At 39.0% G+C, this 27,572-nt stretch overlaps 1 protein-coding gene across 3 annotated transcripts; it reads left to right on the forward strand.

Annotated features, from left to right (window-relative positions):
- LOC144639205 (uncharacterized) lies at positions 1-27,572 on the forward strand. 3 transcript variants are annotated; one of them, XM_078498487.1, is made up of 13 exons: positions 1-317; positions 2,052-2,110; positions 2,836-2,978; positions 3,226-3,325; positions 3,506-3,617; positions 4,252-4,307; positions 20,185-20,768; positions 21,035-21,101; positions 21,661-21,718; positions 23,130-23,179; positions 24,980-25,043; positions 25,644-25,700; positions 25,866-27,572. In XM_078498487.1, exons 3-13 carry the CDS (start codon positions 2,861-2,863, stop codon positions 25,959-25,961), a joined length of 1,362 nt encoding a protein of 453 aa, XP_078354613.1. In that variant the 5' UTR covers positions 1-317; positions 2,052-2,110; positions 2,836-2,860; the 3' UTR covers positions 25,962-27,572. The 3 variants fall into 3 exon arrangements, with proteins under 3 accessions (XP_078354613.1, XP_078354611.1, XP_078354618.1); XM_078498485.1 differs by lacking the exon at positions 2,052-2,110 and having other exon boundaries at positions 3-317; XM_078498492.1 differs by lacking the exon at positions 2,052-2,110 and having other exon boundaries at positions 4-317; positions 20,185-20,738.

Genomic DNA, 27,572 nt, shown 5'->3' on the forward strand with positions numbered 1-27,572 from the left:
TGTTTCCTGTCTTCAGTAATTTTTATGTGCCCCGCTGCCATTTCAGTTTCGATACAATTGTAGTTCACTGAGGGGGTTTTGCACTGCTAACTTTAGATCAATCAATTTTGACGGCTACGTTCAGTGACCTAAAAAATTTATGCTGTAATCAAACCAAATTACCACCAATTTAAAAATAGAAAGAGGTTTTTATGCGTTTACAGTGTTTGTTATTTGATAATGATTTACTCCGACCGCCAGTGGACGTCGCTGTAGCCAATATTCAAAGCCGAACTGATTACGCGTCGCGGTTGCAAGCGGTACTTATGACCAAACCGGTAAGGACATTATAACTGTAGGACTTGTTGACTTGTTGTACGTTACAAATTGTTAACAGGCTGGAATGTTCAAGACTGTACTGATTGTCCTTTCCAAATGCCGGTTATCGATTTTATCTTTTTATATTTGTTTTATTTCACTGGTGTGAAACATGGCCAATCATAGCTAAACATCGCCTTAACTTTCTTCACGATCAGACTATTTAGTACTCCAGACTGCAGTTTACAGACTCGTAATATTCATTGTAATATTTATTTCTTCATTTCACTGTATATCCTGGTTTTACCTTCTGTGTATAGCCGACCAAAACGTATATCCAAGAGTTCTATATAATACCCTTGGTCGTCGACAGTAAACGATATGTGTTGCCCACTTAAACGGTTAACCAGCAGTGCAACTTCCTGGTTGCAAATAAGCCGGCGCCATTTTGAATAGATCGGACGCCAACAAATTTTTTATCTTTACGTTCGGTTCGTTCGCCTTTGATAGAGAACAACCGAATGACAGTTTGAAATTAGTACAGTTCCCAAGTTTTGATAGTAATAACTTGTGTAGAAGTAAAGAAATGCCGAATAAAGCTCACAGACATAAGGTGAAATTAGTTAGTCTGACGTGAACATGCTAAGATTGCACAATTTTGTTTATTTTGAATTAATAATAAGTGTAAGGTTAAATGAGGACAAATATTTTCGGTTTCACTTTCGCTTCGTTTTTAAATGGTTTCTCTGTTTAGAAAATTTCGTTGGTTGCTACACAGGCTATTCGCTGGTTGTCAAATACAACTTAAGAAATTGTCGAAAAAGGAAGACGTAATTGCGGGCCCAAGAGAGGCCCGCAACCCTAATCTTGACAGTGACCAGCGGATTGCGTTTTACGCGTGCGCGCCACGTTTATAAACCGAATAGAGAAGCGGAAGTTGAAAATTTTTGTTCTTCCACTAAGCACGATCGGAATGCGAAAATGTGTCAATCACGACAGTTTGTCGTAACACCGGAAGAGAAAAATCTGTTCTCCAAGAACGAATGCGAAAAATAAGTTTTATCTCTCAACAGCTTGTCACATAAGATCTAAACCTTCTGTCACATGGAAGGCGCTATGTGTTGCTTATTGTCGAGAAACTCGTTATAACACTGACAACATTGCGAGTTTACCGACTGAGAAAAATTCACATCCCGATCAGTTCACACCGTGTGCTCGATTACAATTCCCAAATCGACAATCAAAAGATAACTTTGATCGGTTCGCGGCAATAAGCAAAATTATAAACATGCATTCCCGTTACTCGGAATAATTGTCTTTTGTCCATTTTATCATTTATTTATCGACACAGATAAATTACGGGAAAGCGAATGATTCCAACAACGGTTATTGTCGAGAAATTCGTAATAACACTTACAACATAGCGAGTTTACCGACTGAGAAAAATCACACTGCACCGCAAAAATCCTTGCTTGACGCGTTACTCAGAATAATTGTCTTTTGTCCATTTTATCATTTCAGTCATTAATTTATCGGCACTGCCTACCAGCACCTTGTCTATGTGCGTCAAGGCCCGCACTTTTTAACCTGTGGTTACCACTAGTATATTTATATCTTACAACTCAGTTAATGAAGCATATGCAAAACGACCTACACCACCACTGGAAAACCCGGAAATGTTTCACATACATAGGGCGCTCACCTGGAGTGCTATGTCTTACTCGAAGTTTCTTTCTCAAAATTTTGATTTTCAGTTATCGTATTTATATTTGGTCCTACAGTACAGTTGGAGTACCCGGAAACAACTTCTACCGTAAGTTCCATGTCTTGTTGGACAGTGCATTTCATTTTGCTGTGTCTGTTGTGATTATCTCCCGGGTTCTCTGCACCTTTCCACAGTGTAACAATATCACATCGGAAATTTTCTTCAAAAGAGTGTTCTGTGTTCCGATACATCAAGCGGCCTTTTCTTTACGTTGCAGAATGCAGATAACAGTTTACTTGTTTAAGTTATTGTAGATCTGACGATCCTAGCTCTAAGCTTTTGAAATACAATATTTCATTGTTGTTACTGAAAGGGATCGGTTTATAAATACAGAATACATTGGCTTAAACCTTTCATTCCATCTTGGATTGCTTTTGCATAATCTTGAAAAATGTGGGCGTTTTTGCATTTTCAGGAACTTTTTAGTCGTCTTTTAATGGCCAACACCGTGTCTCTGTTTTCTCTGACGAGGATGGTTACAATAATGAAACGCGGGCGAGAAGGAGCAGTGCTGTTATGTGTTGGACTTTCCTACGCGATGGACAGTGCGGAATCTTTTGTGATCAGGATTTATTCTAAGCATAGTTTTGAATACGTCGTATACAAGATCGGCGTTGGATTTTCAGGGTATTAGTTAGTCAATAGGAGTTAATGAATTAACATGCATTTTACGCATTTTCACATCAAGTAGATCGATATCTCGTGTTATCTAACGGCACACGCACACGTGAAAAGGGTCAGCAATAGTGACAAGAACATGATTTAATTATTAGGCAGAAGACCCAATCAAGTTGTTAAATGGCTGAAGCTGTTGAGTCGTTTGCAAACATTTCTGCTCAGGATTTGCTTAAACATGCCTATAGCTGTCACGGCTGGGTCAGGAAAACAACAGGATTGAACAAAATCTTGAGAGGCTGTAAGTATATTCCCATAGCAGTGGTTACAAAATAATTTTCATATTTTTGAACAAGTATATTTTTCAGTTTTCTCAGACAGTTTTTCATTCTAAAGTCTGAGTTAGAGTTTGAATCTGTGGACGAGATGTTTGATATCATAGTAAATAGTAGTAGCATTAATTCTCTATGTGTGAATCTTCAACTCACACGCGTACAATCAAACAAACAGGATTGCAAATATACATTAATTCTTCTTTTCTTTGGTAGGGTCCCGGCGTTTTATGATCCTATATACGGGTTACCTTTACTTATATGAAGATTCTGAAGATAATAACTTTTGCGAGAAAATTCTACTCAAAGAATACAGGTAATTGTAAACGTTCTTTCATTCATCACAATAATTATAAACTTTATTTAAGTGTCTGAGAAAATCGTTAATTTGCGGGAGAATCAGGCCAATCCCGAGCGGCCAAGGCAGGCCCATCTAAAAGTTATGGTCTATATTTCCTCCGAGTTTTAGCTATTATTTTTCCTGTCGTGTCTGCAGAGTCTGTGATGCCCAGGAAGTCAACAAATATAGGTGGGCATTTAAACTGATACACGAGTCTTATGGAGGGAAAACTCTCTACTTTGCTGTAGATTCGGCGCTTGATCTAAAGGTAAGTCTGTGCTGTACTGGGCTTAGCAATATTGGCACTGTTATATTGTAACAGTTTCCAGTATGCTCTACTTCCACGTTTGGCTCGAGCAGTGTTATCCCTGTCGCACTTTCTAAATATGGCAGCAATAATAATAATAATAATAATAATAATAATAATAATAATAATAATAATAATAATAATAATAATAATAGTGATAATAATAATAATAATAATAATGATTTATTTAGCTCATATTAAAGTTTACAGTTTTGTTCATATTCTTAATAAAATAGAAATAAGGTATTACAGGAATTTGTAGTTAATTAAGTATGGAAGCTGGGGAGCTAAATGAACCGGTAGGTTTTCAAGTTAGCTCCCCATACAATTAATGTTATAAAAAGTATAAAAAAGCAGGTGATTAATATATAAAAAAACAATAGGGAAGAGGACTTACGAATTTACAAACTTAGTTTAATGAAAAATCAATTTAGTTTTTGTTCTGACAGGAGGTACAAACATTACCAAACCCGCTTTGGACTCATGATTTCCATCCCAATGATGGCTCCTGAACTTGAAGTCATTCTGAAGAAAGGGATAAGAATTTTGCTTTAGAGAAACGATCATTGAACTTATTTTTCTGTTCTGTCAATAGAAATGGGAAGAGGTCATAACAGAAGAAAAGGACATCTATTGGCCTGTTTTAGCACAGTAAGTCAAACAGCTTTATGGGTTCGATTTCCGTCGGGGACTCAGATTTTTTTTTTCTTTGTCCCACGCTCGTGTCATGTAGAATAATTTCTTCACTATTTATCACCGAGCTTAAGAAGGAATTTCTACTCAGACCGCGCCAAAATGAGAATTAGTGGCACAAAAATTAAAAATCACAATTCATACTATTTCGCCCAAAGAAAGCCTATGGTAGGCCTAGAATCGTGGTGGGATTTTTTTCTTCAAATATTCTTTAAGCCGGTCAAAAAATTACAAAACCGTATGGACCCCACGAGTCTTCAAAAACACAAAATGTAAACATGACTCATACCGTCTCGTAAACTTCGCTCTGGATCATTCGCATTAAATAAAACCCCGTTTTTGAGCCTAGAAATGTACTTTTGAAGCGTTTATAAGTCATTTGAGTCCAAGTTTTCTTTTTTAAGTTAATTTTCAAGGTCACGGCGTGCCGCTGAAAATTACTAAAATTCGGTTGCTCGAAATTCTTAATTTGGCGCTCTTTTTCGAGAGACAATTTCCCTACCCGGTAAAACTGCAAATTACTTGAAACTCAGATATTTTAAAAGGGGAAATGCTGTTCTAAAACCTGATGTAAAAATTTGTTTAGGGCTTTTTGCGACTTTTTTTGCTTGTTTACAAGCAAAAAGTAGGAGAATAGCGTTTACATTGGGTAAAATCTGAACCGGAAGGGATCGCATTCTTGTTAACTCTCAAGGGACTGTTTTAATTTCTCAAGAGAATAAAGTGTCACTCTATAGTTGTGCTTCAGCACTTCCGTTCTTCAGCTTCAGCACTTCCGTTCTTGTAGAAAAAACGTGACTTGTCAAATTTACAAACGTTATATAACAATCAAAAATCTTACGTCACATAACCAATTAAGAATGTAAGGGGTTCAGCGCTCGAAGGCAGCGAAGTTTAAAACGATTAAGAACGCAATTTGTCATGGTACAAGTCTTTAGGCGCTAATATTAATTTAACCTAAAACGATTAACAACGCAAATTTGTACTCGTACAATTCTTTCACACACTAAAACGATGCTAATAGTTAACCAAAGGGAACTCACTTCGTGACAATTGATTATTTCTGCTGAGTTGCACAATTTAGAATTGCAACATCATCTAGCGAAGCGCACTATTACTAAAAATAGATTTCGCCGCATGATACCCCCCGCGTGAGTCGGACAACAATTTTAGTTTCGGCAAAGGATTTGTATGGAGGGGACGCATTCTTGACAAAAAAGGGCGAGAAAGGCACAATTTGAGGCCGAGATTCTCGAAAGGCTCGAAAAATGATAGATTCCAAACATTTTTTCTTTAGTAAGTGAAAAACAGATTGAAGGTATCCAAAATTGAATTTATTAGTCGAAGATCAGGCAATGACACCTTGATTCCCCGGCTGCAAAATTATTCAGGCTGCCGAGAAATTTAAGCGGCGGATAGCGAATTACTATCGAATTATATAATTGCGAAGGATAGCACTTGTATGTTCGCTTCATTTAGGCCCCGGAAAGATCGTCGGTTGCAAGAAATTCAGAATTCTTCCCGAATTTGACGGCACTGATCGCCGGCCATCCGATCTCATTTTGACACATGATAGATAGTGGGCGAAAATATTATGCTATTCAAACGCCTTTCTAATGGAATTGACGGCAGGGTTTGATTTTAATAATTTAAATTTATCCCCATTACTATTACAGACTGCAGCTACAGCTGCCGAGCTCGATCAGTCTATATTAAATACGCGACAATTGTGTAACGAAATTGACCTCTTTAAATATTCGGGTCAGGCAAGGAGACCGATCGGACGAGCGCTTCTTTGTGTCATTTTGTGGTGGCATAAATCTGAGGTTAGCTCTGTTGTGTTGCAAAATGTGCCACTAAGAACAGTGTAAACGTTTTGCATTTCTCATAAAAATAAATGTTTTCTTTCAGCAAATCCCGGCAGCAAATCGGGCCTTTATAATCCATTGAATAACTGAGAGTAAAACATTTTACAATACACATTTATTGAATAATCGCTCTGTTTGACAAACCTTTTGTTTCAAACCACGGTTTAAGCTTTCTACGTTGCACAGGTAAGGCTTTCTCTCGAATTCCGAGCCAATCTGGCCATGGTTTTGTGCCTGGGTTTTGTGAAACAATCGCTAAATATGCCTCCGAAGTGCCCGCCAACCATACATTGTTCTTACAGAGAGCGGTTTGTTTGTCCGAATTTTGTCTGACTCACACCGGGGGTCAAATTCTGTGACGTCATTAGTGCGCTTCGCTAATTGCAACATCATTAAATGTGTTAAGTGATATTTACAAGTGTTTTTGTAGCCTGTTGTGAAATTACTTCCAGTGGAAGCAGTAAACGCTAAACGTTTCTTCTGTTCAGAAGTTAATGCATCGCCATTAGAAAAATAAACAGCAACGGTTTTACTGGAAATGTAGTCGTTAGAAATGGCATGTGTAGCCGTAAGGTAAAGAATAACGCGAGGAGAAGCGGCTTTTGGTTATATTCAGACGAAAATTTACTTCTCAATGTGGGGTTAAGATTGCGTGACGAGACAAAAGGTAACTCTGTCGTGCGTAACCTAACCTGCGATCAGGCGTTATTTTTCTCGCTCAACGGAAAAATGAGCCTTCCCTCCGCCTTTTTAACCAAGCCAAAGTATATGAGTCGCAAAGCACCCAGCCGTCGCGACTGACAAATACAGCATTTTCTCCGCGAAAATAAAAAAAATGCTTGAACTGAAAGACGTTTGAATTCTTCTATGATATGTTCGAACAACAATGCCCAGCATAAACCTTCTACTCATACTAACTCCGTGCAAAAAAAGTCGATATCTCGAAGAGATCTTTGATTATAAGCGCTGCGTCCGAAAGCTCTCAAAATACGGATAAACACAACATTACCTGTCACTTTACTGTAATTAACAGCAACATGCTTTCGACCAGCAAATCAAAAACGTCTTGAATCCAATGTTCCGGCTTGTATTTCTCGGATTTTTGGATGTAAAACACCGCAAAATGTTCCTGTTTGACTCATCTTCAATGCGATATTATCCAAAGTATCGAGTAAAAGGCATATTTAGACTCCTGTGCGAAAGCGTGGAGACAGCGAAATTACATCTCCGTGTTGACATTCAACTTTACAGCTTTGTACGATTCTCTCGGAATTCTCAGATCTGCCGTCTCATCCACATCACCTGTTAAACGGCAGTCCATAATAAAACCTTCTTGTGTCAACGCTTTTCTTTCTGAACTAAAATACTCGATTGCTGTTCAACATGGTCCATTCAGAAACCGTTGACCTCCGATCTTAACTGAATTTGCATGTCACGCAACGGCTTTGTTATGGTCACTCGTCAGGTTTTCGTTGCTTGATTTCCATAAATGGAAAAAAAATATATTAATTAATATTCTTCGGTATTCGTCTGTTCAACACCCCAGAAAGATTTTGTTTAACGTACCTGAATAACATATTACATACATATATCACAATCTCAGTGTATTTTCGAGTATTATGTCTGTTATGTCACAGGATACGTCGATCCATCTTAATGTGTGGTCAAACAGAGAAAGTTTATTGATATAGCTCTCATTAAACAGATAAAACTTGCTAGTTTATTACATCACTTGATAATTAATTACACCTTACTATACAGGCACGTGAAGTTAAAAAGTTTACATTCTGCATAATTGTTATCCCTCGAACGTTGAAGCAAATTTCCACCCGAACCGTGATACGGGGGGGGGGGGGGGAGGGGGTGAGGAGAGGGGGTGCGCGGAAGAGAGAGTTCAGGGACTGGACTACCGAAAGTGTTTTTTTTTTTTTTTTTATTTTTTATTTTTTTTTTTTATTGATTGCACAATTATAAATTACAAACAACATAAAAAAAATCAGTTATACAATACAAAAATAAATAAATAGATAAATAAATGAATAAATCACATTCAACTGAATTACATAATATTACATTCGATTACAATTACGATAACTAAAATCAAATTAACCTAATCTACATAAACTACATTACAAGTTTGTGCCATACAAAACAAACAACAAAGAGTGGTCTCTACGCTACTTATACAGGAAGCTTTTATAAAGGAAAGATAAGGGGTTTAAATATCTCACAAAATAGATACTAGATTAGACCATTTCTTAAAATGACACGCAAGCTTATCTCGTTTCCTGGCAATATTTCTTTCTATTTTTTCATAAAAGTTGAGTTCATTTATGAAACGTTGTACACTTGGCATTTGGCCAGATCTAGACTTATATATTAAAAGTTTGAACACTGTAAGAATAAGGTTTATTAGTATATACACACTCAGTGATCTTGGTGTTTCAAGCAATCTGATTGGTTCGCTATCTCGGGCTAATGAGCATTATTCACTCCCTACGGAGTGAATAATGCTTGATCCAAACTGAAACAAAATGGCCGGCGTAAACTCGCGTTTTGCCGGCGTTTCTGAATCGCAAATACTAAGAATGCAAGAAGATGCTGAACCAGAAAAGACAAAAAAAGGCTAAGAAATATGGCCTGATGGTTTTCAAAGTAAGAGAAGACTACATATTTCGCAATTTGCAGCACAATGTCCACACAACTCGAGTACTAAAACGATAAACAATTGCTTACCGTCAAGTCGCTCTTACCCCGGCATCGGCAGAAATGAATACCGCAGATTTATCGGCAGCAACATCAAGTGTTATTCAACCAAGATCCTCCACAAATATTCAGGATTCTTTGTGCAAGAAAACATCCAGTTTTCACAACAGTTCTGCAGACATTCAGTAAGCTTATAATCCAAACTTTCAGGTGGATCCTTTGCCAACTGCTCCTTCAATTTTCAATTCAAGTGAACTTCAAAAGCTTTGATTCAACGGTCAAAATGTTTTGCAAGCAGGTTTTTGATCAGATTGCAGGTTTGAGTGGTGTTAAAGGACCATTTTGCTAGATTGTGACGAGGATTTTATCGAAGATTAACTAGATTTGCCATGTTTGAAGATTCTGTAAACTGTTTCGCGCATGTCGGTTAGTGCCGCTTATATGTACGTTTTCCACGCATGAATTGAGAGGTCAATTAAATCGACTTTAAATGGTTTCCTTCTGAAAACTTTGAGATCGCTTGTTGTTGAGATCACTTCGTGTGTATATACTAAAACAATTATTCTTTGAAATCTCGGTGAATAGCGGCAGAATATTCACCTCGCCGCTCCGCGGCTCGGTGAATATTCTACCACTATTCACCTCGATTTCAAAGAATAATTGTTAATTATAGCGCTGTTCTTTTCAGAGTCTATACCTAATATAATATTTGAGATATTCAATTCTGGCAAAACAATTCCGGCAGATTTAGTCCAGATTCTTATGTCCCTATACAGGGATTTAGAGTGCTCACAATGGACAAAAAGGTGATCGATTGTTTCTGAATAAATAGAACAGAAGGAACAAATAGGAGATTCGATGATCTTGAAGCGGAATAGGTCCCTGTTTAAATAAAGGCAATTGTTAAGGATTTTATATTGAAAACATCTTGTGTAAGGATCAATAGACATGTTATATATTCTACGATAGACGGATTCCCAGTCAATTTGGCCATCGACCCGTTTCAGGAAATGAGATTGGGCAGTAGGTTTTTTAAATTTTGATTGAACAAACGAGAGGTATACGTCTTTTGATGTTATTTTGGAAGCAGTGTCATTTCTACCGGGGTTTGAGGAATCGTGATCCTCAAAAGCGTCGGCGTCCTTCATTAGCGTTTTCCAGCCTTGGGGAATTGCGCTAGTGATACTGGCCCAGAATATGAAGTGACGGGGCTCAACGCCCATCGCATAAGCAGTTTCCCAGTTAATTTCGTTCCTTTCGTTATATAAGTCTTTAACCCTGAAGATACCTCTTGAAGCCAGTTGGGGGAAAAAAGACCGATTTTTTGTTTACTTTGATATATTTATTATTCCAGAGTACTTGATTTGCGATGTGTTCCGGGGTAACGACTTCTTCGTCATAGTATTCAGCCCAGCTGACTAAAACACTCTTGTAGAAATACGACAGACCTTTCGGAATCCTTTCCTTATCGAAGTTTGTTCCTATCGCCTTCGTTCCTCCTATAGACGCTAAATGCTGCATAGGGAAACTCTTCCAGGCTTTAACATAGTTTTCGTCTAGGAGGTTAAGAGCCCATTTGACTCTGTTTGCTTTGATTTGTGACTCAAAGTCGGGTAAACTAATTCCTCCGTTATCGTAATTACCTATTAAGGTGTCGTATTTGATTTTTGGCTTTTAACCGTTCCAAATAAAGTCTGTTATTACGTTTTTGACTTTGCTTATGAAGTAGTCTGGTACAAAAATCTTGGAACATACATACAACAATTTAGGCAGAGCAAGCGATTTAATTATTGTCGATTTACCAAAGAGCGTCAGACTACGCATTTTCCAGATGTTTAGAACTGTTTTAAAGCTTTCGAAAATTCGATCTAGATTTTGCTCTCGAAAAAAGGTGTCGTTATACGAAAAGGTAATACCCAGAATTTTTATGCCTCTCTCGTAAAGATCGATCCATTTTATGCCATCATCGTCGGTAGGCTGCACATCTAGTTTACTGCTGCCTATCCAGCCAGCTTCGGATTTAGTGGTGTTTATCTTAAGAGAGGAGAATGAATAAAATTCCTGGATTGATTTTAGAACCACATTAAGGGAAACTATGTCTTTCAGAAAAAATGTGCTATCGTCGGCGAATAGCTCGAGCTTATTTTGTTTCTCGCCGATCCAAATTCCTTCAATCTGCCTATTCTGGCGAATTAATGACGCTAGGACTTCTATCACAAGAATAAAAAGGTAGGGAGAGATTGGGTCCCCTTGTTTGGTTCCTCTTGCAATGTTGAAAAGATTTGTCGCGAAGCCATTGTTCAGTACACACGCGCGGTTTCCGCGGAGTAATGCACTGATCCATTTTATGAAGTCATCGCCGAAACCGAAATGCGTCAGAGACGCAAGAATAAAATTATGTTCAATACTATCGAAAGCTTTCTCGAAGTCGGCTGCGAAAAGTATAACCGATTCATCGTTTTTCATTGTGAAATCCATAATGTCGTCGATGAGACGAATAGAGTCCTCGATATTTCTACCTTTGATAAACGCCGCCTGGTCGGCGTCGACAAGTTTTGTTAAGACTTTGCTCATTCGGTTACTTAGCACCTTGCTGCAAATTTTGGTATCTACATTAATAAGACTAATTGGGCGCCAAGAAGATAAAAGTCTTTTGTCTTTGCCTGGTTTCTCTAACAGTGTAATCACTACCTGTTGTTGGGAGGTGCTCAATGTTCCATCGTCAAAGGCGCTGTTGAGGCATTTAATTAGTTCGGCATTTAACACATCCCAAAACGCGAGATAAAATTCCTTCGTAAGCCCGTCCATGCCAGGTGTTTTAGACGACTCTAATTGTTTTAGGGCGTTGAAAGTGTTGTTATATTTACCTCAGCCTGCTAAAATTGACATAGTTTGGTTAGCTAATCAAGTTATTATGCTCAAAAGCTGGAAAAATAAATAAAAATGACGAAAATGAATATTTTGGCTATAATTATGACGTTTCCATGGCAAGATCAAAAGTCCTTGACACACATAGGTGACAGATATATCCGAAAATTTTTGCAATGGGTAAATGAACAGAAAGTTCCAGTATCATGAAGAAATTCCTCTTTTCAAATTTACGAAAAAAATCTCAAAGGGCGGCACACGTCCAGGGGATGTTAACCGAACATCAATTACTGAGTATTATGCTGCCTCTTTGCAACAAATAAAATTTTCAGGCCTGAATTGAGCAGTTTTTAAGCAAACCAAACGGAAGACACCACCTTTTTAATCGAAACTCGTTATTAAACGCGTACTAGTGCTACTTATACTTGGTCTAATTTTTGTGTTTTGCTGCAGCCGCAATGGCTGCAAGCAAAACACATTGAGAGCTGAAGTTTGTGCCGTAAGGTACGTAAGGTGTAAGTGCCGTAACAGAGGAGAAATCTGAACTACCGATGTCAATCAAATCCATGAACAAACAAAATCGAAACCAATGAACCGTAGCGCTGATCGCATTCGAAGTTACGGGCCAAAGTATTCGAACGCAAACCACGTTGGACACGTTGGAAAACAGAAAACCGATTTAAAAGTATATCGCATTGGGAAAGAAAACAAACTGTGGCGCGACCACTCCAGTTTTATGAGAAAATTATTCTGCAGTTTTCATCATTTACGAAAAGAGCGAAGACTTGGAACCTCGCCGAAGGTCATAAATATTTTCTCCAAAGGACCGGTTAGTGCACAGTTTGTAAACTTTCGCTTTGAAAATAAACTTACCCTCACCTTGTCTACACTGTCTACAGCATACTAGTACTGTATTAACTCTGAACTTCATATTTTAAAATAAAATGTATGAACGTGTAACTTGTCACGCAAAGACAGCTGGTGGTAGGCTGCACCGCTAATTGTAGCTGTATTCGAGCTATATAAAAGACAGCTAGAAACGAATTAATACTAGTAACATCACAATGGGAAAGAAACTTATTCAGTGGTTCACACCGTCGAAAACAAAGAAATATTAAAGGAAGTTCTCATTCACCAGATTCACTGCATCAGATGCAACATTCGTCAGTTCGTGTTTAAATGCGTGGCGACCAGTTTGTTTACTAGTTATTAAAAAATAATACGGTCTTCATTTAATAAACAGTTCATCCTTAAATTTCAGCTTTTCTACGACTGACAGGTAGGTACTATAGTATAAGCCCCGCTAAAATAGCTGGAAAGGGAAAGTTTTTTGAAAAATGAATTTTTGACTGCCACGCTGGCGCCACATGTTTATTTTGTGAAGATTAATTAAACGCCGTGAAAAATAGAATTTGATGTCCAGCGAGCCACTGCATCTTCGGCTACGCAGTCCTCAGTGAATCCTCCAACTTCACAAATTTCTAAAACTTTAAGAAAACGAACTTTCGCAGAATCAACAATTGGTCCTTATCGATCTTCCGATCTTGTTGTGAAGACACTGAAATTCGACGAGTGTTCATGCGTGAAGGGATGACTGACGAATGATAATAATTATTTGTAAACTTTCGCTTTCAAAATGAACTTTGCGTTACGTTCAACGCCGTCTTTCTGTTGTTGTACGCCGGTGCGCGTGCGATTATTTATAATTTCTGAATTTTGATCAGTAAAATTATCAGGATTGAATTAACACAAAGTGACTACAATATAGTGCAATTATTAACCTGCACACAAGTGACAGACAATAAAAGACGTTGGATTTCAATCTCGACTCACTTGTCTTTCATCAACATGTTCCCTAAGACTTTGCTCTAGCAGCAAAACACATGGACCCATTGGGGCCCTATTTTTTCTTATGTCAGCACAACTCCTTGCTGTTCCAAATACTATTCATAGAAAATGTTGTTCAAGTTACAGTTACTCCTCACTGTTGACACGCGCATTCCTAGCAAAGAGAGTTTAACTTGTCGATGTATGGCTTTTTGCAATTGATTAACACATCTGAGGTGTCGATGTCAAACGAAGTGCAAATATCTTTCAACACTGCAATAGAAAAGCTACTTAGCTTCTTTTGAGATGCCATATCACACAGATTATAAGCATCGTAAACAACTGGGTGTTTTAGGGCAGTCTCACTCACAGCCTGATTTACATTCTCTTCTAGACAGGCCTCATGTGCAGCAATCTCGATATCAACTTGATCCTCATCATCTGCTAAGGCTTTCTTTGAGGCAAGGCGTGAGAAGAAGCCTGCGATTTGTTTTGCGGTCAGGAAGTCATCCCTGGAAAACAATCTTTTTCCGTTCTCATCCTTAGCAAACATCATTGATCGTGGAACAGCTGCAGGGTTTGCCTTATTTCCGGTCTGCTCTCCAAGTTTAAACTTTGTTGTTAGATATGACTTCTACTCTGGGGTGAACCGTGTCCTTCGTGACGCACTTGACTTGAGTGCCCAACCCATTGCTTGCCTGTTTGCCTGATCTGCTCGTGTTGTGACCGTAGTGACTACTGGCACCAGTAAGGCTTGTCCCCCCAGTTGTTGCGCATACTCCCGGGCAGCTTTGTCAAAGAGCGATTCGTTCTCAAGAACGCGCTTGTGTGTGCCGCAGTCCAAGTGTTGCATCATGGTGGAGTGTCTCAAGAATGTCTGTGTACATCCCTCCTCTGGACATGTAAACAGAGTTCCGCCTGGTGTCGAATGCTCTTTGTCAGTTTCTGCCTTGTCGCCAGTAGCGTGGATGCTACTTCGATTTCCAGTAGTTGTCTCCCTTTTTGCGGTGGAAGAGAATACGCTGGGGTGCGCCTGGTTAACTACTATGGATGGTAGGCCGTCGGATAACGGGGCCTCGGAGTTCTGCAATATCAGTCTTCCTGGACCCACGCCATATGCTCTCCACACACGAATCCCCTCACTGGAATACTCTATAATATTCGAAAGGAGGCTCACACCATCAATCTTGTATGTACCCATTGGGGGGTTAGTGACAGAGTCACAGAGGGTGACACTCACTGATGGTACCCCACCGGACGATTGGATCGCATCACACATCTGTGCTGGGGTTTCGATATCGTGTCCTTCATTTAGATGAATATGCATATGTAATTTGATAGTGGCCGTCTTGCGGTCAAATGATCCTTTACCACCCTGGGGATCGGAGTAATCAAGCCGTTTGATCTTTACACCAAGCTCCGCCCCCACTGTGCTTGTGCAGAGGATGACGGGTCCACAGTGGTAACAGCCAGCATTATCTTGGCGGTAGCTGACTGTCTCCAGGCCTGGCATGGTAGTTTTCAGCTGCCTGATGACATCTTCCATTACTGCGAGGACAGCACAGTTATCCTGGTCACAAGGCTGAAAGACGTGAACGAAAGACAGCATCTCAATCTGGTCGCTAATCTTTCTGAAGGCCACACTGATATGCCAAGAAATATCGCGTTTGCCAAATCAATCACTTTGGCTTTCGCGGTATTTCCTTGGCAAATATTTCATGGCCCAGTCCTGGACAATGAATGCTGACGTCTCGTCAAGCGAACCAAGGGCATCAATCCTCGCAGCGTCTTGGTGAATTGAACGCAGTATGTGAGCCTTCCATGCAAGGATATTTGTTTTTGCTCGCTTAATGATGAATGCAAGCTCTTCATTTACGTTGGATGGCAAGTTGTCTGCCTGGGCGGTAAGCGCTGCCTCTATCTCGAAAAGAGCTGATGTAAGTTGGTCGCAGCGATCACAAGAGTCCTGGTGGTCGTGGTCGCACTGGGCTTGGAAGGCCGGCTCCTTTGGATCGCTTAGAGCAAATATTCGACAGTGATCTGCCACTGTAGAGCCTTCAGACACATGCACCTTAAACAAAAATAAAACACACAGCTATTGAACTTATACTTTGGTTAATAATTCCTTGGGAGAGTTGAAGATCCGTACGAGTTATATTCATGTAAAAAGAACGCAATCGCACGCAATTATAAAAATTATCTATGGAAACTGAATGAAAGATGGTGCTATCAAATACTATTCGAAATTCTAAAGCAAGAATCATGTGGCAAGTTTCTGAAGATCAGGCTAAACTTTCAGCAGATTAAGCTGAGACAGGACTGGGAAGTAAACCCCCTTGAACGTTAAAGGGATATAAACCCATGTTAAACCAATATCAGGGGGAATTTGATTACCGCCACGCTCGGAGTACCTGAAACTTCTACTGGTGTCGTCTCAGTGACGTCAATAACGGGCCTGCAGTCACAGCATATACCTATACAAAGATCAATCAGATACACCAGATAACTGTCAACTAAATCAGTCTCATAAGTCACATATCGATAAAAACAATTTGGGCGATTTGTTATGCTAAAAAGTATTAATTTTAAATTTTCGCGGGCCTTTAATTTCGCGTATTTTTGAAAATCGCGGAAATCGCGAAAATTTAGTCCCGCGAAAATAAGTAACAACGAGGTGCCAAAATTTAAAACTAGTTGAAACAAACAGAGGAAACACTGTAAGAGGTTACTTACCAGAGCCCACTGGAACAAATACACCGGTATGCTGTAATATAGCTTTGGACTCAGCCTTGCCTATTCCACGGTCTGCTTTTCTCGTTTTCCCTTTTAAGGCATGCTCAGAAAGGCCTGGTGGTACTCGGCATCGATTAGCCCCTCTACGCCAGCCAATTCCCAAAGAAGAGCGATGAGCTGGACAAATAGTCCACGATGAAATGTCGCACGGAAGCGAGAATATGGATGCACGTGCTAAAATAAGGTCAACTTCAGAGTACACATCCCTGATCTCAACACTGCGAGTGTGCCCCGAAATATCTCGTTCACATGACAATACCGGAACAACGACTTCTCGTTCGTATCGTTTGTCGGAGGCGCAAGCACCTCCAACTAGTTTCTGAAAGGAGCAAATGACCTCCATTAACAACTACTGCAGATTTATCGATTATCAAACCGTGGGAAATGTTCAACTGAAGCCACTAAATGCAGGCTAATTAGATTACGGCTCTGTAAATATTTTGTTACTTAACGAAATAGCCTTTGTGCATTTTTTAAGGCCGACAAGCAACTTTGTTTTTTTATTTCGCTCGCTGATACTTAAAATGCTCTTAAACGTTTCTGCGTGTTAAAGTTTCAACAAGTTTGCCACTGTTGCAATTAGTACATTTTGAACGCGCGCTTACTGTTTCCGAGCCTTTTAGTTTGAAGTTTTGTTGACCGGTTTTGTGTGTTCCTTTAATTGGACAACAAAACGTAGTACCCGTTGATTAGAAATATTGAAAATACTCGATATTTGTTTTATGCACTGTAAAAACGAAAATTAACTGATTTACAGGGTTAAAATAAAGGGGAAAAAGGGCTTACATAAAAAAACAACAACAACAGGAACGAATCATAACTCTGAGAAAAGTGTGTTGGTTCATTTCACTTTTCTCATAGTCTCCTGTAACATCATTCACAGAGATGTATGCAGCTCGTTTTTGTGCGAAAAAAAAAAACTTCAAAAAAAGTCCAGGCTCATCATATGGTTAGATAACATCAGTAACTTTTATTGCGTGCGTGGAAATAGATTTTATATCGGGTAAAAACGCCGGCTATGAAACACGAGACTCGACTTCAGAGAAAAACTTATGTACCTCAGTAAACAAACAATTCGCGGCAAAAATTGCAGCATATTGATGATCTCTTCAGAAAGAGAGATAATGCACTTTAAGACTTCAGGGATCCTATCAAAGTAAACTGGACTTATAAACCTTAAGTTTTAAAGTAAAAATAAAAAAAATTATATTATCTTTGGCATCTGTGCTATTTGTTTTATGAAGACAAACAAAGCAAAAACTGGCCTTCCGCTTGTCTGTGAGAAAAGTCGCGTATTATTGCCAGTGTTTTGAATTCTTATCACCCACAATCTTGTACGTTTTACTTCCTTTAAACCAGTATTTAGCATGCAGCTTATATCAAGAAAGTTTAAAGTTTTAAATTCACATATTTTCGGCCGGGAGCAATGTATTTATAATGACGCACGCGATCGTCTAATGCAGTCTTCACGTTCACGGCCGGAGAAAGATTTACAACTTCCTTCCTTCGTACTTTCTCGCATAGAAATCTCATATCAGGGACCGCGCAGGAAGAATTTGAGTGGTGGGCTGAAATTCGAACCCTGAAGTGAGTAAACTTAGGGGGGGGGGGGGGGGGTTCCGTGGAGGTATGGGGGCATGCTTCCCGAGGAGAAAATTTGGATTTCAAATTCACTTTAATAGCGGAACTTGATGCATTTGAAATTTAAACGTTCGGCGCTTGAAAGGTTTTGGTAAAAGTATTGCTTCGATAAAACTACTTACTGGTCCACCCTGACTACTCATGGACCTTTCTCTCTATGTTCCCGGGTATGTTGAAGTACCGGCAAATAAGATGTTACCAGAAGGAATGAAAACAGAAAAGGCACTTTCACTTAAAATTATGTTTCAAAATCAATTACCTTTAGAATGGGCTTGAAAACAAACCGTATATTCGATTAATTTTTTTCATGACTATTGCGGAAGGGATTGCGTGACAAGCAACTTTGTCAACATGTAATGAACGGAGCACAACAGTTGTCTGGTTGATGTTTAACGGCCGACCATGAACAACAACTGACAACGGGCCAGCATTTCGGTCGAGAAATCAAAGGGTTGACACAAGAAGGGTATATTTATTCGACAGCTGTTTAACAGGAGATGGGAATGTGATGGCAGACCTGAGAGCAGTTTTAAAGTTGAATGTCAACACGGAGATGTGCTGAAGTTGTCGACGGCACGCTTGGGAATATTCGATGAAGATCGCGATAGAATTCGAAATTCGCCTTATATTCGTTATTTGGAAGATATAGTGTTCAAGATGATCTTAACAGGGAGCTTCTGATGAAGATTACATCTAAAAAGCATTAGAAACAAGAGGGAAGACTAAAAAGAAGACGTTTTGGACTGTCTGGTCGGAAGAATGTACTGGCTATTGTTTACATTTCAGTGACAAGTAATTTTGTAATTATAAGTATTTTGAGAGCGTTTACACTCAGCGCTTATAGAGAGCCCGAAATAAATTTTTACACCAGGTTTTAGAACGGCATTTCCCCTTTCAAAATATCTGAGTTTCAAGTAATTTGGAGTTTTACCGGGTAGGGAAATTGTCTCTCGAAAAAGAGCGCCAAATTAAGAATTTCGAGCAACCGAATTTTAGTGATTTTCAGCGGCTCGTCGTGACCTTGAAAATTAAATTAGAAAAGAAAGTTTGGACTCAAATGACTTATAAACACTTCAATAGTACATTTCTAGGCTCAAAACGGGGTTTCGTTTAATGCGAATGACCCAACTTGCGAAGTTTACGACACGGTATGAGTCATGTTTATTCTGTGTGTTTTAGAAGACACGGGGTGTCATAACCGTTTTGTAAGTTTTTGACCGGATCAAGAAATATTTGAAGAAAAAATCCCACCACGTTTCTAGGCCTACCATAGGCTTTCTTTGGGCAACACATCAAGAATTTTGATTTTACATTTTGTACCACTGCCCGCTCGGTCTGAGTAGAAATTTCTTCTTAAAATCTACCATCTTTATTATTTACTACAAATTTGATGATTTCGACATTGCTGATCCTAGCAGTATGCAGGACGCGTGTCACATATCAACCTAGTAAATGGCCTAGCTCACAGCGAGTCTCACGCTGTCTCACGTAGCTCAGTTGGTTAGAGCGCCCAACCGGTATCTGGGAGGCCATGGGTTCGATTCCCGTCGGGGACTCAGTTTTTTTTTCTTTGTCCCACGCTCGTGTCATGTAGAATAATTTCTTAACTATTTATCACCGAGCTTAAAATCTACCATCTTTATTTATTTATCACCGAGCTTAAAATCTACCATCTTTATTATTTACTATATGATTTAAATTATTAAATGGTATAGTAGTCATCCGTAGAGCCGAAAAAGCGTTTAATTTGTTTATTGAAAACTAAGAAGACAACAAAGTCAGTGCAACCTATCCCGATACCTTGTCTCTACAGTCAAACTCCTTTACTTGATAAATTTACTGCTGTAAAGAATAACACCTAAATCCATAACTGGGTTAACTAAACTGATTGAACTTAGCGCTCTCATTACTACGAAGAAATAAGACGAAAAGCCATTGCTTTCAAACGAATCCCGTGTTTAAAAAGTTATTAAGATGTGTCTGCAGATGGAAGTACAATTATTTTCAAAATCACTAAGGCTGTGCTTAATCAAAAACGTCTTACTTATCAACAAGATTAAGCGAACTCATGCACTCATGCCGAATTTACACTCATGACGAATTTACCAAATGTGTGTCACATTTATCAACAGGGTAGATAGAACTCAAGAGTCTCAAGAATACGATGATCTTGCAGCTCCGCGGGCCCCCGAAAGAAATCCCTGTCAACGCCCCCCTGCTCCCCGTCCAGAGCCTGAACCAATTTATGTTAATGTTAATCCGCCGCCTTACTCTTCCACGACGTCAACAACAGTGCCAACATCGCCAACACTTCCGTTAGTTCGAGCACCAAAATCTAGACCAGGTCCCTCAGTTTCAGAGTCACACAACGAACCCAAAATCATAAAGCCACCAATACACCCTAGACCTAAAGTGCCGCCAGTACAGCTTCGCCCACATTCCTCAGCTTCAAGGCCACTTAACGAACATAAAACAACACAGCCAGCACTGTCACTTCGACGTGCGTTAGTTCCAGGGCGACAGTACGAACCTAAACCGAAAGAGTCAGCAACATTGCCTTGCCCAGTTCCAAAGGCACCCCATGGACGTCCCATAGCGACACCATCACCGAGTAGACTTCCAAGAAGCTCCTCGGAAACATGTTTAAAAATGCCTGGATTTGATGATGTAATGAAGCAACTTGCAGGCGGGCATTTATCTTTTGTTGAAGAAGGAGGTAATACGGTACCAGGTCACGGTTTTAGACAACATCATTATTTTCATTGCTGTATCAAAAGGGGAGATATGCTTTGTCACGGCATTACTACAGAAACCAAACAGCTTATCCGCTTTCTAGATTTTTTTGTACCAACACTTTCGCTTTCCTGCTAATACCTGTCTTTGGCAAGTAAACGAGAAACTGATATTAAAAACAATAAATCGAACAGTCACTAAAAACACGATATGATAGTCGGGATATCAAACTTTTTAAATTTTTTTTAGACCTTCCGACTTCGTCAAGACCCACTTCGCCAGCTGGTGTTTCTACTCCTCGGAAACCTCGTGGGAGGTAAGCAAGACTTTTGTTTTCTATTTTGTATTATTGCTACTATCTATGTGGTAGAATCAAAATGTTATTAACAACTTCCTTAAACTATAAGAAGTATAAAAACATATCAACCTAGGAAAAGGGTCAGCTCACAACGAGTCTCTCGTAGCACAGTTGGTTAGATCGCCCAACCGGTATCTGGGAGGCCATGGGTTCGATTCCCGTCGGGGACTCAGATTTTTTCTTTGTCCCATGCTCGTGTCATGTTAAATACTTTATCTTCATTATTTATTACGGAGCTAAAAAATATACCATCTTTATTATTTACTACAAACTTGATGATTTCGACATTGCTGATCCTAGCAGTATGCAGGACGCGTGTCACATATCAACCTAGTAAATGGCCCAGCTCACAACGACTCTCTCGTAGCTCAGTTGGTTCGATCGCCCAACCGGTATCTGAGAGGCCATGGGTTCGATTCCCGTCGGGGATTCAGATTTTTTTTCTTTGTCCCATGCTCGTGTCATGTTGAATACTTCATCTTCATTATGTACAATGTTGTTTTGTTTGTTCGTATAGAGGTGCCCCGGACGGACTTAGTTTTAAAGAAAAACATAGAGAAATGGCTACCCCTTCGGTAAGGAAGATTTGTGATGTACTGCCATTTACGAAATCTTACACAAAAACTTACAACTCAAAAAAGAAAAAGATCACCTTTCGCCCTTCAAGAACGCATGATAAAGCACCACTTCAAAATTGAGTCGTTTTTATTTTAGAAGGTATAATGGCCGTCTCTTTGTGTTTCTACTTCTTTGTGCTGCTCTTATTACCTGGCGATGGTGTCCTTATGGGATATCTTGACGGCTTGCTTCTCCAGAGTAGCAAGTTGAAAGATATCGGCTGTAATTGTAGCTTGATGGCACTCATTGCTTATTTCACAGTGTAAAGAAAAGGACTATAGAGATGAAGTATTTCAAACTATGTATTTGCCCCTGAGTCTATGTACCAGGGCTCCAGTTAAACAACGGCAAAAAAGGCATTGATTGTACTATCACCAGGCTATTCTGTTGAGAGCAGGCGGAGAAAATACGAACACTGGCAGTCTAATAACGCGCTATATAAATACATTATCATTATCATAACCCAATGGTTTTGGTTTGGAATAAAATATACCATCAGATTTGCCAACATCTGCACCCGGATGAAAGCCACACCTTTGTTCAGTTACCACATTCTTATCTAGGGAAATACAGTATGTTATGCGAGCGTGGGAACAAGAATCATTAATTTTCCAACAAACGCAGGACACTTGCATGCAGTGCTGCAGGTTTCTTTATAGTTCCGTTTATAGCGTAAAGCTAGAGACCCTATTGGATCGCACAGTTTGATCGTCCGGGTGAGAGTACTTCTAAAAAGAGCTGTTGTTGGTGACTGACGTTTCGACAACCTAATCAGAAATCATCTTTCAAGTCAAGTGAAAAGTTGTTGTAGGTCGATGGTGTGATATGTCTGGTCCGTTAAGCTGATTGGTCAGTTCAGCTGTGGTGTTATTGCCTATAAGAATCACGTGAAGTATGTCAACAGAATTTAGTCAGCTTCCACCCGTCTGTTGTTAGCCAAATTTGGTCGTTCTGATTGCGGTCCGTTTGTCAGTTTTGTTTGCGTCGTGAATAAGCCGTTTGTAAAGTGCCAATAGTTGTTGGATACTGTTAAGAGGTGTTTGTTCTAAGTTTTTGTACCAAACACTCTCACCCCACGTTCACACTATCCGAAATTCTGATACTCCCGAGTTCAAACAATTTTCATGAGATTCCATTCCCACTCAGTAAAAGATCGTCCCAACAATGATGACTGGTTAACCGTTTAAGGGAGCAACAAATTATTGTGTTTGAAAACCACCTCAAATAATATTTAAAGATAGTTAAACTGAAGAAAGTTATGCGAAATTTGTTATGAAAATAACAAGGACTTCAAATAATTGAAGTCTGATTTTCTTAAAATAAGGGAATATTTGTGAAGTATTACCATACTACTTCGTAATCTCGCAGGTGGTTTCCTCGACTTTCAGACACGACATGGATAGAACGGAAGCTGAATCGTATGTATATTAGCATTTCTCTTCCTTTCAAAAAAGAATGATTATGTAATGTTTAATAAACAAGCAGGAGCGCTTTATCAAGTTTAAAACACGAGGCGCAGCCGAGTGTTTTAGACTTGATGAAGCACGATCTGCGAGTTTATTGAACGGCTTCAAAGACATTCCTAAATAAGCGTGTCCCAATAGAGTTCATATCATCGATGCCTCTGTGGCGTTGGAAATTAGCATACGAAAAAAATATTACGTAGAAAATAAGTATGCAAGAAAATCAAATCTCACACGTGTTTTGAACTGAACGAAGAGGACATGGCGTCCACTTCCAGGGCTTTTCGGAAGCCTAAAAATGCCGAGGAAGAGAGGAAATTATTAGAAAGTGCTACCCCAAAGTCAACACAGGCAGCGACAAAGTGGTCCTTGAAAATTTTTCGAGAATGGCAGAATGGTAGGAAAAACCGAAGTCCAGCAATCGAGCCTTGCGCCTTCAGAACTGACAACTCTAAAGTGCAATGCTTGGACACCGACATAACCAGTACGACGGCTGAGTCATTGAACTTTTGGCAGATTAAATTTGCCGAAGAAGTGTGCAAAGAGAATGGTGAAAGGTACAGAATTTTTCTGGATCTGTATTTAACAACTGTACTATTAATTTTGTACAAAAGTAAATGTACTGCGTGTGTAAAGAACATTAAATATTCACCACCATTTGTTGTTTTAGTTGATGTATTGTTAATTAATATTCATAAATCACGTGCAGTGACTTTATATCTGATAAAACACCGCATACTAATAAGGAAGAGGTTTTATCAGTATAAAGTCGATCCACGTGACGTATTATTGACCAGTTGATAGGTTAATGGGCTTATGAATTATTAATGAGTTTTTGAAGATCAGTTAGTAGTTCTCATATTACCTGGGAGTGCTCTCTTACATAAATCGTATAGGCATGTGCTTGGGTCAAAGGGTTAAGATATCTAGCCGCGGCCGTTCTGTTTTGAAATGAAGTAGAGATTTCGTTCTGAAATAGGGATGGTTTGTGCAATCTTGTCAGCAGTTAAGGATACTGTTTTTGAATAAGCTTATTTTATGACTGTTTAACAAATGGTAAACGCCATAGCTTACACTATTGAGTTATGGGAGTTTGCTAAGCACGAAGGAAGAGGCCAAGTGCGACTCTATATCTTGAGTGCTTACAACCTCCCAAGTACATCCATAACTCAATAGTGTACGCTATTGCGTTTACCATTTGTTTTATAGCACAACGTTTAGGCGATTTATTAAAATTTTTAAAAGGTAAAAGTGCGGACGCTCATTTAAACTAATGTGTGAAGTGCTCGTGTAAGCGCTGACGAAAACCTAAAACAAAAAACTTTTGAATTATTTCAGACAAGCTTTATGCCTAAACCTCTTTCAGCATCGTGGAGGGATGGATTTCTTATGTTTAACTTTTCAAATTAACAGAAAAATCGAGAAAATATGTAAAAAAAACTCTCGAAGTAGAGCGCGCGCGCTCAGGTTGAAGGCATACGTCAGTGTACACCCATGGGCAAATAGTAGATGCTAAAATAATCAATCAGAGCGCGCGCTTTTCTTGAGTTGTGCTATTATGTTATTTTCATGTCAGGTCTAAACTGAAAAAGGTTAAGGGAGGGTCGTATATTTTGGTCTGAAAGAGGATTATTTGCTCAGCTTTTTCTCCCACTTCATTTTTTTCTTTGTTCTATATATGTTAACTGATGTGAAGCCAAATAATTCAATCAAGGTGCTAACTTCGCCTGTTTGTTTGTTTGTTTGTTTATGTAGGGCGCTGCAGAATAAGTACGGAGTTTACATTTTGCGTAACAGTCAGAAGGCCCAGTCAGGACTGGTAAGAATTACCTTATTATTATAAAGCAAAACTAGAAGCTGTATCCAAGGTGTTTTGAATCCAAGGTTTTAATTTTAAGAATGTTCCGAATAATTTTCGTGGGCTTAGCACAAGGCTGGAACTCCCTTTCTTCAATATGGAATGGATGCATAGATCTTTCGCATTTATGGCCTGCAATCTGTGGAATGCGTTGCCCCTGATAGTAAGAGAATCGCATGACATTGTATCTTTCAAGCGATCTCTTAAGCCTATATGGCTTTAAGATTAGTATCTTTAGTACCTGCAATTTGCGACATTTAAATCATTATATATTTTAAATTATTACTTGTAAATATTAATTGTAAATATCGATGATAATTTTTAACGTTTCAGAGATTTTTAAATGTATTTTTTATAGATTATTTACATTTACACACCTAGACATTCTAACGAGAACTGTATGTACTCTTAAGTGTCACGTGTATGTAAATAAAATTTGATTTTTTTTATTTGATTTTTTTGGAAGAAGAAGGGAACATCTTTGAAGTGACCGAGTATTCTGTAGTTACTCCATTATCGCTATGCAATACTTCTTATATTTTTTTTCTTACTACCATGCAGGCCTTGTCTGTGTGTACCGAAGATGGAGTAATACACCACCAGATATTTTATGAAGAGGTAAAAGCGCTACGGATGTTTGTTTGTGTTACTTGGATTGCTGCTCACTTGTTTTTTCCTATTTCTTTATTTAATTTGTTCCACGGTTCCTGCAGTTGTTTATTTGTTTTATCTCCGTCCACACTAGTTTGATCTGATCTTCTGAACTACTTGTTTTGTTTTCAGAAACAAGGATATGCTCTCAGCTCTGGCGGGAGAAGATTTCGTAAGATAGTAGACCTATTGGAGAATTACTACGAGTCTTATCTGCCTTATAGATAGCGTGAGAAAATAATATATTTTTGCGCCGGGTAGAAATGACATATACCTGAGTATTATACTCGGTACCAAGGATAACCCGTTTCCAATCGTTTTCCTGAGCAACTATTTTCGAAGGTAACTGACGAATACAACATGTTTCGACCATAAACAAACCAACTTTAACGTGATGGCATTGCTACCTGTGAAAGTGGGCAAAATCCCTCGGCTGTAAAAAGCCATTCGCAAGACCTTGTCACGTGACCTTCTCAATCATAAAGCAGTGGTGGTACGAGGCGGATTCAGCGCAAAGGAGCGTGTTAAAACAAAACCTTGCCACTCCAGAACTCTTTTAACAAACACCAGAAAATCTCACACTTAAAAATCGGTGGTCTCAAATTGGAGACATGAGTTATTTCATCACACTCTTTCCATTTATGACACCCATGTCATTTTAACAGTAACAATGGCTGTAATAGGGCCCTACAAAAGACCTGTTCACTCTGGTCTAAATAAATAAATTGTTTAATACATCGTCCTTGAAACGATCGAAACAGGGTAATTTGGTCGTGAAACTGAATCATAATTTTTTTCCGGAATGGTAAATTATGTTAATAATTAATAATGATGACAATGGCGATGGCGATGGCTATGACGATGACAACGATGTTAGCATTGTACGTTTTCTCAATAGAGTAACAAATACAGGATTGCTATACAGCTTTGTCTACAATATTATTACACAGTAGTGTACACCATCCAGGCGAAAAGTGCTTTACCCACGCACTGATTGGTTAACTCAGAGGTGATTAGCAAAGTACTATTCACCTCCGAGCAGCTACAGAGGAAAAACTGCCTTTGAGTGTCACTTTGTTTACCGTGAGTGCTGTTTTAGTCTACTAGTTATTCAAATGTGAGGTATATACTAAAACAATTATAGTGATGGATATTAACCGCGCCGCTTCGCACCTCGGTAAATATCCACCACTATTCACCTCCTCTTCGGTGAATAATTGTTAAAAAATAGAGGAAGTACTTCCTTTATTTTTGCCATGCAACTGCAACGAGCTAATAATAAATTGGATAATTGTAAAAAGCTGTAGGAGCTTAAAGCTGTTTCAAGACCATATGGTCCACTACTATTTCTACACCTGGACTGAACAAGCTTGGTCAAGAAGATCTTTTCAAGCACAGTGAAGGCCAGAAAAAGGCTTATAGAAATAACCTTGCACGTGGGCGATCTGTAGTGACGATTCAACGGGTCCAGATAAAAACCCTGGGGCTCGTTTCTCGAAGGACCCGAAAAGTTTTCAATCTCAACCATACATGTAGAGCTGTATTATTCACATATTTTTTATATATTAACACTGGTTCTCATCATACAATTTTTCAGGACTATACACTAGTCTGTTTTAAAGATGCAGATAACTAAAGATGGCTTTGTGGGCCCGAAAAGTTTCCGGGCTTTCGATAAACGGGCCTCTGGATTCCTCTTTTAACTAAATAGATTGCGTGATTTCGTCCATCAGATCGCGTGTTTTACAAATAATAATAATAACAACTGTGAATTTGAACTGTAACTTATCGTGTATTCTAAGCAAAGCGATGAAATATAAAATGTACGCTACAGCTGTA

The sequence above is a fragment of the Oculina patagonica genome, chromosome 2, assembly GCF_052425735.1.
Source record: "Oculina patagonica isolate OP01 chromosome 2, crgOcupat, whole genome shotgun sequence".
Lineage (NCBI taxonomy): Eukaryota > Metazoa > Cnidaria > Anthozoa > Scleractinia > Oculinidae > Oculina > Oculina patagonica.

Excerpts from the sequence above, each read along its gene's own strand:
- LOC144639205 (XM_078498487.1), top strand. The coding sequence starts at position 2,861 with ATGGCTGAAGCTGTTGAGTCGTTTGCAAACATTTCTGCTCAGGATTTG. Across the intron at positions 3,326-3,505 it reads ATTCTACTCAAAGAATACAG|AGTCTGTGATGCCCAGGAAG; the intron begins GTAATTGTAAAC and ends TCGTGTCTGCAG. Across the intron at positions 21,719-23,129 it reads GAGAAATGGCTACCCCTTCG|GTGGTTTCCTCGACTTTCAG; the intron begins GTAAGGAAGATT and ends GTAATCTCGCAG.